This window comes from Ranitomeya variabilis, chromosome 6, assembly GCF_051348905.1.
Source record: "Ranitomeya variabilis isolate aRanVar5 chromosome 6, aRanVar5.hap1, whole genome shotgun sequence".
Classification (NCBI taxonomy): Eukaryota; Metazoa; Chordata; class Amphibia; order Anura; family Dendrobatidae; genus Ranitomeya; species Ranitomeya variabilis.
This window is the reverse complement of record NC_135237.1, coordinates 191,016,024-191,033,308: the sequence shown is the minus strand read 5'-3', so window position 1 is coordinate 191,033,308 and position 17,285 is coordinate 191,016,024. Positions and strand designations below refer to the sequence as shown.

The 17,285-nt window shown below is 43.2% G+C and overlaps 1 protein-coding gene across 1 annotated transcript in view; it reads right to left on the bottom strand.

Annotated features, from left to right (window-relative positions):
* ITGA9 (integrin subunit alpha 9) overlaps positions 1 to 17,285 on the bottom strand; it is an 823,989-nt gene that overhangs the window by 687,601 nt on the left and 119,103 nt on the right. Inside the window, exon 4 of the mRNA XM_077269347.1 lies at positions 2,911 to 3,034. Coding sequence (XP_077125462.1) covers positions 2,911 to 3,034 — 124 coding nt within the window. The remainder of the gene's footprint in view (positions 1 to 2,910; positions 3,035 to 17,285) is intronic.

Here is a 17,285-nt window from a genome sequence, read left to right as displayed (position 1 = left end):
CACTGTAGCGACAGGGGCAGGCAAGTACTGTAGATAGCCGATGTATATACAGGCAAGTACTGGTGGGAACGGGTGATGTACAGAAGGACACAGCTGACACTATGGCAGGCAGGCAGGCATGGTGGACACTCTGGCAGGCAGTTGGGCACGACTGACACTCTGGCAGGCAGGCGTGCACAGTTCAGACTGGAGGGAGAGGAACTGCTTCTGTTTCGGGAAGGGCTGGGACACTGGCAAGTACGAGTGGAATATGGGGACAGGTGGAACCCAGTTCAGACTGGATGAGCAGGAACATTTTTGGGAACGACAGGGACACAAGCAGTTATGACTGCGATACAGGGACGGGTAGAAACCAGTTCAGATTAGGAACAGTTTCAGGAAGGACTGGGACAAAAGCTAGTATGACACAAATATGGGAACAGATAGGACCCAGTTCAGACTGGACAAACAAGGAGCTGCTGATGCGAAGCAGTAGCAGAGCCACAGATGCGGAGCAAGAGCAGACAGGACCAGATTCACACAAGTACTTACAGTGAAGTAACTAGTGTACACCAAGTTCACAAATGTTGTGTAGAGGCAACAGAATAGAGACAGTTGCTGGTACAGATGCTGCGAATTTAAGGAGTAGGAACAAGGATAGACACAGCAGGGTAGGGAAAGCTCCAGACTAGGATACAAACAGGTTCAGGAATAGAACTTAGTTCAGACAAAGTCAGACACAGGTACTAGTTCAGGATACAAGATGCAGGCCTGGGTATAGAGCCCCCAGGGTGGCGAAAACAACAGCAGAAACAGGACAGGACCTGGCAACTAAATAGCTGTACACAGACTGAAAGAGAATGTTGGTCAGGCATCTTCCCATTGGTGGAGATGCCTTAAGTACCAGCTGCCTCTTGGCAATAGGCTGGGGACACATTAGGAATGAGCACACTGTCTCTTTAAGAATCAGGAAGAGCAATTGTTGGAGACATGTCCTGTGGTCTGATTAAACTAAAACTGAACTTTTTGGCTATAATGACCATCGCTACATTTGGTGGAAAAGGAGAGAAGCTTGGAAGCCCAAGAACACTATCCCAACTGTGAAACACAGGGGTGGCAGCATCATGTTGTGGGGTTGTTTTGCTGCAGGAAGGACTGGGGCACGTCACTAAATAGATGGCATCATGAGAAAAGAAGAATATGTGGCAATACTGAATCACCATCTCAAGACATCAGCCAGGAAGTTAAAAATTGGGCAGAAATGGGTCTTCCAAATGGACCATGACCCGAAGCATACTGCCAAAATGGTAACAAAGTGGCTTAAGGATAACAAAGTCAATGCTTTGGAGTGGCCATCACAAAGTCCTGATCTCAATCCTATTGAAAATTTATGGGCAAAGCTGAAAAGGCAGGTGTGAGCAAGGCGACATACAAACCTGGATCAGTTACACCAGTTTTGTCAGTAGGAATGGGCCTAAATTCCGACCAACTATTGTGAGAAGTTTGTGGAAGGATATCCCAAACGTTTGACCCAAGTCATTCAGTTTAAGGGCAATGGTACCAAATAGTAATGAAATGCATCTAAAATTTTGAGTTTGCAGAAAGTAATAAAACTGTCTTAAAACATTTTCTCTCTCTCTCATTATTCTGGCATTTGCAAATATTAATAATTATGATAATCATGATTGACCTGAAACGGGAAAGGTTTATTCTGATTTCATTTTAGATATTGAGAAAAACATGCATATGTGTTTTTTCATATAGTGTATGTAAAGTTCAGGTTTCAACTGTATACCATCGCTCTATGCTCTGTTCACATGAAGAATATGGGACCTCAGTACTTGTGAACAGTGGGGTCTTAGTGGTAAGACCCCTACTAATAATACATTTATCATCAGCCTGGTGGAAATGACATTCAGAGAGGACCGTGGTGCCTAGTTATGTTGCATCGAAGACAAATACAGCTCTGGCAAAAATTAAGAGACCACCACATTAAAACCCTGTCATGGGCAGCCCAATGTCCAGACCTGAACCCCATTGAAAACCTCTGGAATGTAATGAAGAGGATGATGGATAGTCACTAGCCATCAAATAAAGAAGAACTGCTTACATTTTACAGAAGCAGTGTGAAAGACTGGTGGAAAGCATGTCAAGACGCATGAAAGCTGTGATTAAAAATCATGGTTATTCCACAAATTATTGATTTCTGAACTCTTCCTGAGGTAAAACATTAGTATTGTTGTTTCTAAATGATTATGACCTTGTTTTCTTTGCATTATTTGAGGTCTGAAAGCAATCTGTTTTGTTTTTTTTTAATTTTGACTAAAATTCAGAGACATGTCGTCGGAAGTTTATAGAATAAATGAACAATTTACATTTTACTCAAAAATATACCTATAAAGAGAAAAATCAGACAAACTGAACATTTTGCAATGTTCTCTTAATTTTTGCCAGAGCTGTATATAAACTCTTTATCCCTGATTAATCAAGCAGTCTTCTGGTGTAAACTGCTTGTAATGTCACAAAATGTTTTTAGAACTCAAAATTTTGCAATTATTACTGTCTGTACACCAATTCTGGCCAGCTGCAACAACTTTCTGAAAAATAGGCAGAGGTCTGGTGGCTGCAAGTTCATCATAAATTATGCGATAAACAGGAGTAAATCCTGACAGAAATGTACTTTAGTCCCTAACTACAGGACGCTTCTTGTGATGGCGCACTACAGTTCGCAGATGCACCAAATCCACTAACAGGAGCATGCCTCCTAATGAATGTGGCGCATATTACTCCAGCGCACAGTTCATCAAGAATGGCGTGGAAAACACAAGTCTTGATGAATTGGAGAAACTGTGTTGTAAAATAGCTATCTGCATAGTCATAGACGTGATCAGCTGACATCATGCCTCACAAATCTGGGGATGTGGCACTCACCCTCGTAGCACGGCAACAGCTTCTTCCCAGTGGCCTGTAGATTTGGTGGGAGGATGACGCAGGAACCATATGGAAGGATAAGCTCACTTTCGTAGTAGATATTCTTCCAGCGATGAGCACATGCCTAAATAGATATCACAGATATAGTTAATAAAGACGAGGACTAATCCCCAGGGAAAACAAACTGAGTTGAATCCGCACTGCCAGTAGGAGCTTCCATATCTGAAGGAATCTAAACTAAGAACAGCTGTCATTCTAGCGTTACTTCTGTCATTACAGCACTGGAAAATTCTACTCATTACCAAGGAATAGTATTCTGGGGGACTGGCACCGCCTCTGGCATGTTAGATCTAGGTAGTTATACACTGAACACTCTGGAATAATGGAGTAAACCTGAATATGGTGTATGCATGGTCTTCATTGAGTGGTACACTACATCTATCTATATAATCGTCTAAGGTCCACTTCCGTCTGTCTGTCTGTCACGGAAATCCCGCGTAGCTGATTGGTCGCTGCCGGCAGGCTGCGACCAATCAGCGACGGGCACAATCCGGCTGTCAATTGGCCCCTCCCCACTCCCCTGCAGTCAGTGCCCCCTCCATAGTCCCCCTCAGTCAGTGCCCACATAGCGTTAAAAGGACTGCCTTACACAGCGGTATAACACGGCGTAAGGCAGTCCGTTAACGCTGCCATTAACCCTCTGTATGCCCAACTTTTTACTATTGATGCTGCCTATGCAGCATCAATAGTAAAGACATATGTTAAAAATAATAAAAAAAATTAAAAAATCATTATATACTCACCCTCTGACGGCCCCCGGATCCAGCCCAGGCCTTTCCCACTCATCGCGCGCTGCTCTGGTCCCCAGAATGCATTGTGGCAATGACTGGAGATAACATAGCGGTCTCGCGAGACCACTACATCATCACATTTCATTGCCACTTGGGACTGGATCGGCACGCGAGGAGCTGGAAAGGCCTGGGCTGGATCCGGGGGCCGTCAGAGGGTGAGTATATAACTATTTTTTATTTTAATTCTTTTTTTAACAGGGATATGGTGCCTACATTGCTATATACTGCGTGGGCTGTGTTATATACTACGTGGGCTGTGCTATATACTACATCGGCTGTGCAATATAATACGTGGCTGTGCTATATACTACGTGAGCTGTGTAATATACTATGTGGCTGTGTAATATACTACGTGGGCTGTGCTATATACTGCGAGGGCTGTGTTATATACTGTGTCGGCTCTGCAATATACTGCGTCGGCTGTGCAATATACTACGTGGCTGTGCTATATACTATGTGGACTGTGCAATATACTACGTGGTTGTGCAATATACTACGTGGCTGTACAATATACTACGTAGCTGTGCAATATACTTCGTGGCTGTGCTATATACTACGTGGGACTACGTGGGCTGTGTTATATACTGTATGGGCTGTGTTATATACTACGTCGCTGTGCTATATACTACATTGGCTGTGCAATATACTACGTGGGCTGTGTAATATATTACGTGGCTGTAATATACTGCGTGGGCTGTGTTATATACTGCGTCAGCTGTGCAATATACTACGTGGCTGTGCTATATACTACGTGGGCTGTGTAATATAATACCTGGCTGTGCAATATACTACGTGGCTGTGCAATATACTACGTGGTTGTGCAATACACTACGTGGCTGTGCAATATACTATGTGGCTGTGCTATATACTACTTGGCTGTGCTACATACTATATGGGACTACGTGGGCTGTGTAATATACTACGTGGCTCTGGAATAATACTGTGTGGGCTGTGCAATATACTACGTGGCTGTGGTATATACTACGTGGCTGTGCTATATACTACGTGGGCTGTGCAATATACTACGTGGCTGTGCAATATACTACGTGGGCTGTGCAATATACTACATAGCTGTGCAATATACTACATGGGCTGTGCAATATACTACGTGACTGTGCAATATACTACGTGGGCTGTGCAATATACTACGTGGGTTGTGCAATATACTATGTTGGCTGTGCTACATACTACGTGGCTGTGCAATATACTATGTGGGCTGTGTTATATACTATGTGGCTGTGTTATACACTACGTGGGCTGTGTTATACACTATGTGGGCTGTTATATACTGCGTGGGCTGTTATATACTACGTGAGCTGTGTTATATACTACGTGGCTGTGTTATTTGCTATGTGGGCTGCTATATACTACGTGGCTGTGCTATATACTACGTGGCTGTGCTATATACTACGTGGCTGTGCTATATACTACGTGGCAGGCCGCAAACAATCAGCGATAGGCGCACTCCGGCCGCGAATTAGTGCGGGATTTGAACCACGTTTTGCTAATTAGTCGCCCCCAGCCAGACAAATTTTCTGTGTATTCATTGTATTAATCTAAAACCTTCATAAATAAACTACATACATATTCTAGAATACCCGATGCGTTAGAATCGGGCCACCATCTAGTATCTAGATACAGTAAGTGTGAAGAGCAACCTTTGGAAGGCAACACCAACTAACGGGCAGATTTACACTGAGAATTTAGATGGCATATCCTTGGTCAAGGTAGTCAGAAGACATGCCAAATCTCCGAGCGTTGAATATGTTGTATGATAGATCTGGCACACAATAGGAGCACAATACACTGTTTACGGCACCTCTTGGATAATCACAGTAAAATCACATTTTAGCACTTGATATTGTCACGTCACCTTTTGTATACAACTGAAAAATGGCTAAAAAAAATGTAGCGCATCTCATTTGCACCAGTTTTTTGAGCACGTTAAAGGGTTGTTCTCATGATCAATGCTCAGGAGTGAACCGCGGCCTGGCCTCCTGACTTTTTGCTGCCTGGGGAGTGTGCGCTTCTGATAGGTGGACAATTTAAACTAGTGGCATGGTAGAGCCGCTGGTGCCACCTCTTTCCTCTCTCTGCCTCTGCAGCATTGGAGGTACACAGGGGCACTGTAGCCAGCGATCCGGCCAGTTACAGAGCAGCGCTTACTAGTTCTATTGGATAGATTTTGTAAGAGCTGCGCTCCTACTGTAGGAGACCAGTCATGTCAGACAGACTACAGAGGTGGCCAGTAACCTTGACAACAAGCAGTAAACAAAAGCTAAAACCCCATTATTATTGAGAACAGCGGGGATTTTTAATAACAAATAAATTGCAAAGTTCATTGTTTTTACACACATTTTCCAATTTTAAGCATTTATGATACTGGAGAAATAAAAATCAATAGCCAAAATACTGGCATACTGGCCATAGTAAATCTGCCTATTTTCTGCAGGACAGTAAAACACTTCCCATTTTGTCTTTGTCTGCTATGCTCTCGTTTTGAAACAAGCCACAGTCCTGGACTTGTCATTGAAGTGACAGGTGGTGCAAAAGGGTAATGTAATGTTGCACTATAAAGTACAGTGTACTCCAAAGCAGGACCATTCTTACCAAAAGCGTGGCAGGTATTAGCATGGCTGAATAGCATATGATTAGGGAAGGGTTAAACGCAAGACAAACTGTGCTATATAAACTAACTAAAACTGTAAGCCAGTGTAAGTAATATATATAGATACATTGGCTATATAGATATATACTGTAGATATACCACTTAAATATCTTCTGTTTATTTAGGGGGTTCCTTCACGGTGAAGCATGCAGTTATTACACAAGGATGCTTCTGTGAGCATAATCTATAAGGACTTTATAAATAGCAAAATTGTCCGGGAAAACCAACATGTAAAACTAACGGATTTCCTGTTATAAGTTAGTAGAATACAAGTGTCTACATTTACAAATTCTCTCAATAAAAATACAGTGAAAATGAAAATCAGTGCAAGAAGCGGACTGAACAGCACTTGTATTCTCAATGATAGTAAATGAGTGTTTGTTGTAGGGTCCCTGCTGACGCCGGGGGACACGAGAATTCATGAACCATACATGACTTGCAATAAAACCAAAAATGTGTTTCCAGGATCAGGTCTCCCCCACAGCACTTCCCACATGCACAGTCATCCACATGTTTAAAGGATTAACCGAGCCGTGGAAATCGTGTTTTTCACTAACTTTTGGAACATCTTTTGATGACTGTAACACTAAGACTATTGTGAACCCTTGCAGCAATTAAGAGTTAGGTCAGACCGCCCTTCTAAGAGAGGGTGCCAGTGATTAGAAAAACACGGCAGAATGCTGCTGCAGTAAAGCGGAGTGAATGACTGACATACTGTCTGAGCCATAATCAAGTGCGAATGTCATGTCGGTCACAACGAAGGACACATGGTGAATTGTGATCCCAGAACAACATTTGTGGAAGTTTTCCACTAGACATTTTTGTTTTCTTCTAAATGAAATTATGTGCTCTGTAGGGTCTGTGGCCTCTCAGTTTTTATCATAAATCTAAATGCAAAGTGTGGCCCTAGCAACCTAAATGATCTAATGACCTCAAGGCCAAGGTCTCTTATTTTTTTCAGCAGTTATAAGGTTCTCTAAGGCTTCTTTCACACTAGCGTCGGGCTCGGTCCGTCGCAGTGCGTCGGGCCGAGGTCACCGACGCTAGCGTTGTCTCCGCCGCACAACGGGTGCAGCGGATGCATTTTTCCAGTGCATCCGCTGCCCCATTGTGAGGTGCGGGGAAGTGCGGGGAGGTGGGGGCGGAGTTCCGGCCGCGCATGCGCGGTCGGAAAAAGCGGACCGTCGGGAGCAAAAAACGTTACATGTAACGTTTTTTGGTCCCGACGGTCCGCCACAACACGGCGCAACCATCACACGACGGTTGCGACGTGTGGCAATGCGTCGCAAATGCGTCGCTAATGTTAGTCAATGCTGAAAAAAGGCATCCTACAAGCACTTTTGCAGGATGCGTTTTTTCGGCAAAACGACGCATTTGCGACGTATTGCAGTTAACGCTAGTGTGAAAGTAGCCTTACAGGGTTGTGTGGCTACTGCTGTGACCAGTTATTGGAAAACAACAGAGAATTGGGAAGCATTGCGGTGAGGGCTTGGCAGGGGATTGGTGAGGTGAGTTGGGTTTCCTTTATTTTTTAAAATCAATCTGAAAAATGAAAAAAAAAATATTCCATTGACATCCTCCTTATCTATTAACAATACATGTTGTTAGTGCACAGGACAATCAGGTCTAAATTTTTAAGTCAACGTTGAAAACACAAAGATTTTGGGTGGTCTATATATAACTAGTGATGAGCGAATATACTCGTTGCTCGGGTTTTCAAGAGCACGCGTGGGTGACCTCCGAGTATTTATGACTGCTTGGAGATTAAGTTTTCATCGCCTCAGCTGCATGATTTACAGCTATTAGCCAGCCTGATTACATGTGGGGATTACCTAACAGCCAGGCAACGGCCACATGTACTCAGCCTGGCTAGTAGCTGTAAATCATTCAGCTGCCGGGATGAAAACTAAATCTCCGAACACTAACAAACACTCGGAGGTCACCCGAGCGTGCCCGGGAAAACCCGAGCAATGAGTACACTCGCTCATCACTAATAATAAGACCTGTGCCGACTTCTGTCCTTTTTGTTCCTGCTACAGCCACTAGGCGACGCCGTGCCTTTGTTGCAGATAATGCATAGCAGCATCAGTTCTATTTAATTCCTGGAACATTTGGTGCCATTAGACCAGGGAGCTATGGAGTTAATTGGTTTTTGATTACCGTAGTCCTTTCTGAGAGCCTTGGCTGAGGCTGCCTGCTATTTAAACCCCTAGGTCTCTGACTTCCACTGCCAGTCAATGAGTTTTTGCTACCTGATTTGTACTCTTCTCCTTGCTTGTGGTGTTTTCCTGATTTCTGCAGATTTCTGACCTCGGCATGAATTTTGACCATCTTCTTCTCTTAAAATTATGTTGCTGATGTGACCTCTTGGTTCTGACCCTGCTTGGTGACTGTGCCTGCCTCTAGTTTGCACCTCCTCACTGCAGACTTAATGTTGAAGCAAACCACTGGAAAAGACCAGGATGGGGGGCCATGTATACCAGGATGGGGATCAGAGGCCATGTATACCTGGATAGGGGGCCATATATACCTGGACTAGAGGCCATAAAAACCTGGGTGGGGACATATATACCCAGGATGGGGATCATATATGAACATATATACCAGGATGGGTACATATTTATACCAGGATGAGTGATATCAGTACAGAATTGAGGGACATTACCCCTATAACAGCGAGAGCAGGAGACACCCACACCCCCCCTCCCCCCCGCACACACACACACTGCATCATAACCACATTTTTTGCTACAATTTTTTTTCCTCTTCTAAAACCTAGGTGCATCTTATGGTCCGGTGCATCTTATAGTCTGAAAAATACGGCATATATTCGTTTTGCTCATGAACTGGATTTGCACTAGTTTTGATTGATACCAGCTAGATTTCCTTACCTCCGTAGAATACTGTATATTAATATGGGAGTGTTTTCATGTCATGCTACAACAGACCCAATTGGTAATGGTATTTTCTTTTGAAATGAGTAAGACTAAAGAATTACAGATGTAATCCCAATAGTACATAGTGTAAGGCACAGAACGTTGAGTTGAGATAGGTACTGCAGTCCACATATCACTTCTGCGCACCTCAAGTCACCTTAGATTTGAGTAGATCCTAGTGGGGTACAGTAGAGCTTGTAACATTTCTTGGAATCCTGGCTGTGAATGATGTCTAGTGGTGTCACGTTACTGTCCTCTCAAGCCATACTAAAGAGCAAAAATCAGATTTTTATACAGTATTCTGTAGTTTGTATGTCACTTTTCCTCTGCATTGTTTAGATAACTAACATGTGCAGTAAAAGCAATAGTGTTGAACATGTTTCATGCAGCTTTGTATATACTGTACGTATAATATATACATTGGACATAAAAACAGACTTTCCAGAGAGGAAACTGGTTATAATAATGAGGAAGGAAACATTTTTAGAAACAAGGATAATATTACACGTTTAGTAGCTGCTGGGTCACACCAAAAAAGGAGACAAATATGGCAGGTAGTACAGCTGGGCTATATTACCGCGGGACATACTGCTGACATAGAGATGACTCACAAGCTCTGTCACTGACAACTAGCATCTATAAACCATACACGGGTCATCAGGTCAAGTTTCTGATATGATAACATTTATGAAACAGTTGTGAAATTACACTTGATTACAAGCATTAAAGGGTTACTTACTCCCATCTTCTCAGCGATTATATACGCATAATGCTTGTAAAAGCAAGCAAATCACATTTTTTAAAAATTTGCCCCTGTTCTCTTGCTGGGTCTAATTTTTTTTTTATTGTTTACTGTTTGTTGATAAGGGGACCTAGGAGCAGTGGCCAAACCTATGCAGTGCTTACAAGCTTTTTCCTGGTAAGCTTGTAAGCACTACACTGGCTGGATCGCTGCAGTGCATATTAGCTCCTGATTCCTGGCCCCCTTCAGCGTCACTGCACTTCTGGTGCTGCAGGGGCAAAGCTGCTGACCTGATCTGCTAATCAAGCATGAGCACTCCAGGAGATAGAAAACGTTACCACCCCTTTAGGATATTAAAAAAAAACATGGGCCAGTCTAATTTTTTTTGTGTGCCTTTGAAGTGATCACTAGTGTTGAGCATTCCGATGCTGCAAGTATCGGGTATCGGCCGATACTTGCTGTATCGGAATTCCGATACCGGGATTCCGATACTCTTGTGGTATCGGGTATCGGGTATCGGAACAACATTAATGTTAAAATGTGTAAAATAGAGAATTAAAATAAAAAATATCGCTATACTCACCTGTCCGACGCAGCCGGGACCTCAGCGCAGGAACCGGCAGCGTTGTTTGTTTAAAATTCCCGCTTTTACATGGTTACGCGAAGTCCCGGCTTGTGATTGGTCAGGGCGGCCATGTTGCCGGGCCGCGGACCAATCACAGCAAGCCGTGACGAAAATACGTCACGGCTTGCTGTGATTGGTCCGCGTCCCGGCAACATGGCCGCCATTAACCAATCACAAGCCGTGACGTCACGGGAGGCTGGAAACGCGCTCATTTTAAAAAGGGCGCGTGTCCAGCCTCCCGTGACGTCACGGCTTGTGATTGGTTGCGTCGCGGTCAACCAATCACAAGCCGGGAGGCTGGACACGCGCCCATTTCAAAATGAGCGCGTCCAGCCTCCCGGCTTGTGATTGGTTGATCGCGGCGCAACCAATCACAAGCCGTGACGTCACGGGAGGCTGGACACGCGCCCATTTCAAAATGAGCGCGTCCAGCCTCCCGGCTTGTGATTGGTTGATCGCGGCGCAACCAATCACAAGCCGTGACGTCACGGGAGGCTGGACACGCGCCCATTTTAAAATGAGCGCGTGTCCAGCCTCCCGTGACGTCCCGGCTTGTGATTGGTCAGGGCGGCCATATTGCCGGGACGCGGACCAATCACAGCAAGCCGTGACGTAATTTCGTCACGGCTTGCTGTGATTGGTCCGCGTCCCGGCAACATGGCCGACCTGACCAATCACAAGCCGGGAATTCACGTAACCAAGTAATAGCGCGATTTTTAAACAAACAACGCTGCCGGTTCCCTCGCTGAAGTCCCGGCTGCGTCGGACAGGTGAGTATAGCGATATTTTTTATTTTAATTCTTTCTTTTACACATTTATATGGTTCCCAGGGCCTGAAGGAGAGTTTCCTCTCCTTCAGACCCTGGGAACCATCAGGGATACCGTCCGATACATGAGTCCCATTGACTTGTATTGGTATCGGGTATCGGTATCGGATTGGATTCCGATACTGTGACGGTATCGGCCGATACTTTCCGATACCGATACTTTCAAGTATCGGACGGTATCGCTCAACACTAGTGATCACTATAAATTTCCTAATAAGGCCAGGATCACACTTGCGAGAAACTTGCATGAGTCTCGCATCTCAATACGCGACATTCGACACTGGAGCGTGTGCGGCCACATAGAAATACATGTCTGGTCCGCTGCCGAGTGCCGGATATTGAGATGCGAGACTCGTGCGACTTTCTCGGAAGTGTGATCCTTATGCTAATTTACACTGCAGCTGTCCTTAGAGGGGTTGTCCATCTGCATATTGCACTCTCACTGTTCCAGAAGAGGCCCTCAACTGCTGATATTTGCAATGCATAAACAAGAATCTGGTGATCACGGCCTCCATTCACTAACCATCACTGCTCAAGGCATGTTCCTGATTTTGTATATATCACGTGGATAACTCTTTAATTCTGTACTATGGAGAGCCCGGATTTTTCCTCAGTCAAGGCGTATCAGATACACCCATTGAAGGTCAAGGAATTTAAATATGGCGCTGTCATAGGTTGTCATCTCTGCCATAAGTCCATGAATTGTAACATTTAGACCTGGTCCTGTCTACTGAAGGTGCCAGTATATTGATGTTAAAGTGTTTAGAAATAACGATAACTATATACTATGTGCAGAATTATTAGGCAAGTTGTATTTTATTCACATGATACTTTTTATACATGTTGTCCTAATCCAAGCTGTTCAGGCTTGAGAGCCAACTACCAATTAAGTAAATCAGGTGATGTGCATCTCTGTAATGAGGAGGGATGTTGTCTAATGACATCAAAACCCTATATAAGGTGTGCGTAATTATTAGGCAACTTCCTTTCCTTTGGCAAAATGGGTCAGAAGAGAGATTTGACGAGCTCTGAAAAGTCCAAAATTGTGAGATGTCTTGCAAAGGGATGCAGCAGTCTTGAAATTGCCAAACTTTTGAAGCGTGATCACCGAACAATCAAGCGTTTCATGGCAAATAGCCAGAAGGGTCGCAAGAAGCGTGTTGGGCAAAAAAGGCGCAAAATAAATGCCCATGAATTGAGGAAAATCAAGCGTGAAGCTGCCAAGATGCCATTTGCCACCAGTTTTGCCATAGTTCAGAGCTGCAACGTTACTGGAGTAACAAAAAGCACAAGGTGAGCGATACTCAGGGACATGGCCAAGGTAAGGAAGACTGAAAAATGACCACCTTTGAACAAGAAACATAAGATAAAACGTCAAGACTGGGCCAAGAAATATCTTAAGACTAACTTTTCAAAGGTTTTATGGACTGATGAAATGAGAGTGAATCTTGATGGGCCACATGGATGGGCCACATGGATGGGCCAGAGGCTGGATCAGTAAAGAGCAGAGAGCTCCACTCCGGCTCAGACACCAGCAAGGTGGAGGTGGGGTACTGGTATGGGCTGGTATCATCAAAGATGAACCTGTGGGACCTTTTCAGGTTGAGAATGGAGTGAAGCTCAACTCCCAGACCTACTGTCAGTTTCTGGAAGACAACTTCTTCAAGCAGTGGTACAGGAAGAAGTCGGTATCGTTAAAAAAAACATGATTTTCATGCAGGATAATGCTCCATCACATGCCTCCAACTACTCCACAGAGTGGCTGGCCAGTAAAGGTCTCAAAGAAGACAAAATAATGACATGGCCCCCTTGTTCACCTGATCTGAACCCCATAGAGAACCTGTGGTCCCTCATAAAATGTGAGATCTACAGGGAGTGAAAACAGTCCACCTCTCGGAACAGTGTCTGGGAGGCTGTGGTGGCTGCTGCACGCAATGTTGATCGTAAACAGATCAAGCAACTGACAGAATCTATGGATGGAAGGCTGTTGAGTGTCATCATAAAGAAAGGTGGCTATATTGGTCACTAATTTTTTGGGGTTTTGTTCTTGCGTCTCAGTAATGTTTATTTCTAAATTTTGTGCAGTTATATTGGTTTACCTGGTGAAAATAAACAAGTCAGATGGGAATATATTTGGTTTTTATTAAGTTGCCTAATAATTCTGCACAGTAATAGTTACCTGCACAAATAGATATCCTCCTAAGATAGCCAAATCTAAAAAAAAAAAAAAAACAACACTCCAACTTCCAAAAATATTAAGCTCACGGCCGGAGCCCACCTCAAAGCGGGGGATACTGCCAGCTGACGTACTATTCCATCAGCTGGCAGTAAGGAGTTAGGAAACAACAGTTTATTGTCTACTTTATGACGTCGGAGACACTACATACATGTGCATCGATGTCAGTAGCAAAAGCAATTGTTCAAGTGTTTTGCAGACAACTTTCTAATCCATGTCAGATGCTTCTCGAATAAGATTCCAGCAATAGTCAGCCAGCATTGATGTACTCCACTTTCCCTGGTACCTTTTCTCCATCAGCGCAATGTCTTGGTGAAATCTTTCACTGTGTTCATCGCTATCGTCACCAAGATTGGCTGGAAAAAAATCCAAGTGAGAATGTAGAAAATGCATTTTTAGTGACATATGGCATTTCATCAAATGATATGCTGTGAGCATGTTGTCCACGAGTTGTTCAAAGTTCGGTGCCCTGCTGTTGCCATGGAAGTTGAAGGTCACATCTTTAAAGGCTCTCCATGCCACTTGTTCAGCACCTTGCAAAAGACCATCAAAGCAACTGTCATTCATTATATCTCTGATCTGTGAGCCAATAAATATACCTTCTTTAATCTTTGCATCACTTATTTTTGGAAATTTCAGTCGCAAGTAAGAAAAGGCTTCCGATTCTTTATTCATTGCTTTGACAAAATTCTTCATAAGCCCAAGTTTAATATGCAAAGGAGGGAGAAATATCTTTGCTGAATCAACGAGAGAATTATGTTTAACATTCTTCTGTCCAGCAACCACGTTGTCGCAGAGTGGCCAGTCCTTTCTGAAATAGTGCATTTCTCATGCACGACTGTCCCACTTACAAATAAAACAACAATACTTGGTATATCCAAGCTGCAGTCCAAGAAGAAGTGCAACAACTTTTAGATCGCCACATATGTTCCAGTTATAATTTCTATAATTAATGTGGGTCAACAGTAACTCCATACTCTCATACGCTTCTTTCAAGTGTATGTCATGTCCAATAGATATAGAAGGATAGATATTTCCGCTGTGTAGCAAAACAGCCTTCAGACCTAAAACTGACGAGTCATTGAACAGTCACAATTCCAGTTCGCATCCAAGAGCACGAAACAACCCAAGACTTTGTTGCAAAAGGTTAAACTGTCGACATGGTTGAAATATTTATTAAGGTCTTCTTGACGACTGCGGAAAACAGAAACTCTTGTTCCTGGTAATAAGAGATTCTGTTCTTGTAGCCTTGATCCCAATAATTCTGCATGCTTCTTTGACAATTTCAAATCTTTGACCAAGTCACTCTGATCAACTTGACTGAACAGATGTGGATTAGATGTAGAAGGCTCAAAGCCTGGGTCTGCAGCAGTTTCATTTTCCACTGACATTGTTAGTTCATCTTCATCGTCCTCCATTGTCCATACTTTGAGCGGCTTTGGAACACGAAGACTTTCCTCGTGTGGCACTGGTCTTATGGCTGAAGGAAGATTCGGATATTCTATTGATTTCTTGTTATTTGCTGAATATCCTGTTACATCTGTAAGGAAGAAGTAGCAATTTGTTACATGATCTCTCTGCTCTCTCCATATCATTGGGACAGCGAACGGCATTGAAGGTCGTGATCCATTCAGCCATGCTCTAAGGCTTCTAGAACAAGATGCACAGCATATATGAGGAGCCCACTGTTTGTCCTGATCTCCAATTGAACATTCAAAGTATAGTTCATATGTTTGCTTAAAAAGTGGAGTAATTTCCTTCTTTTGTGCTTTCATTGTATATTCTCCGCATATGTAGCAGAAATTATCACTGCTGTTGAGACACCAACACAACATTTCGAAATAAATCTTCAGTTTTTAAAATGAAAAGTATTCAGGCGAATCGCATATATGATAGTAACTTACAGTGCCTTGCAAAAGTATTCGGCTCCCTGAAACTTTTCAACCTTTTCCCACATATCATGCTTCAAACATAAAGATACCAAATGTAAATTTTTGGTGAAGAATCAACAAGTGGAACACAATTGTGAAGTTGAACGAAATGTATTAGTTATTTTAAATTTTTGTGGAAAATCAAAAACTGAAAAGTGGGACATGCAATATTATTCGTCCCCTTTAACTTAATACTTTGCAAGTCGCTTGGGGTATGTCTCTATCAGTTTTGTACATTGAGAGACTGAAATTCTTGCCCATTCTTCCGTGGCAAACAGCTCGAGCTCAGTGAGGTTTGATGGAGATCGTTTGTGAATAGCAGTTTTCAGCTCTTTCCACAGATTCTCAATTGGATTGAGGTCTGGACTTTGACTTGGCCATTCTAACACCCAGATACGTTTATTTGCGAACCATTCCATTGTAGATTTTGCTTTATTTTTGGGATCATTGTCTTGTTGGAAGACAAATCTCCATCCCAGTCTCAGGTCTTTTAAAGACTCCAACAGGTTTTCTTCAAGAATGGTCCTGTATTTGGCTCCATCCATCTTCCCATCAATTTTAACCATCTTCCCTGTACATGCTGAAGAAAAGCAGGCCCAAACCATGATGCTGCCACCACCATGTTTGACAGTGGGGATGGCATTTTCAGGGTGATGAGCTGTGTTGCCTTTACGCCAAACATATCGCTTGGCATTGTTGCCAAAAAGTTCGATTTTGGTTTCATCTGACCAGAGGACCTTCTTCCACATGTTTGGTATGTCTCCCAGGTGGCTTTTTGCAAACTTTAAACAACACTTTTTATGGATATCTATGAGAAATGGCTTTCTTCTTACCACTCTTCCATAAAGGCCAGATTTGTGCAGTGTATGACTGATTGTTGTCCTATGGACAGACTGGATGAACTGCAGAAACCTACAGCTGAGGTGGGACAGAGTGATCATGGGCCTCTTGGCTGCATCTCTGATCAGTCTTCTCCTTGCTTGAGATGAAAGTTTAGAAAGATGGCCAGGTCTTGGTAGATTTGCAGTGGTATGATACTCCTTCCATTTCAATATGATCGCTTGCACAGTGCTCCTTGAGATGTTTAAAGTTTTGGAAATCATTTTGTATCCAAATCTGGCTTTAAACTTCTCCACAACAGTATCACGGACCTGCCTGTTGTGTACCTTGGTCTTCATGATGCTCTCTGTGCTTCAAACAGAACCCTGAGGCTATCACAAAGCAGGTGCATTTATGCGGAGACTTGATTACACACAGGTGGATTATATTTATCATCATTAGGCATTTAGGACAACATTGGATCATTCAGAGATGTCAATGAACTTCTGGAGTGAGTTTGCTGCACTGAAAGTAAAGGGGCTCCACTTTTCAGTTTATGAATTTCCACAAAAATTTAAAATAACCAATAAATTTCGTTCAACTTCACAATTGTGTTCTACTTGTTGTTGATTCTTCACCAAAAATTTACATTTGGTATCTTTATGTTTGAAGCATGATATGTGGGAAAAGGTTGAAAAGTTCCAGGGAATCGAATACTTTTGCAAGGCACTGTATTTAAT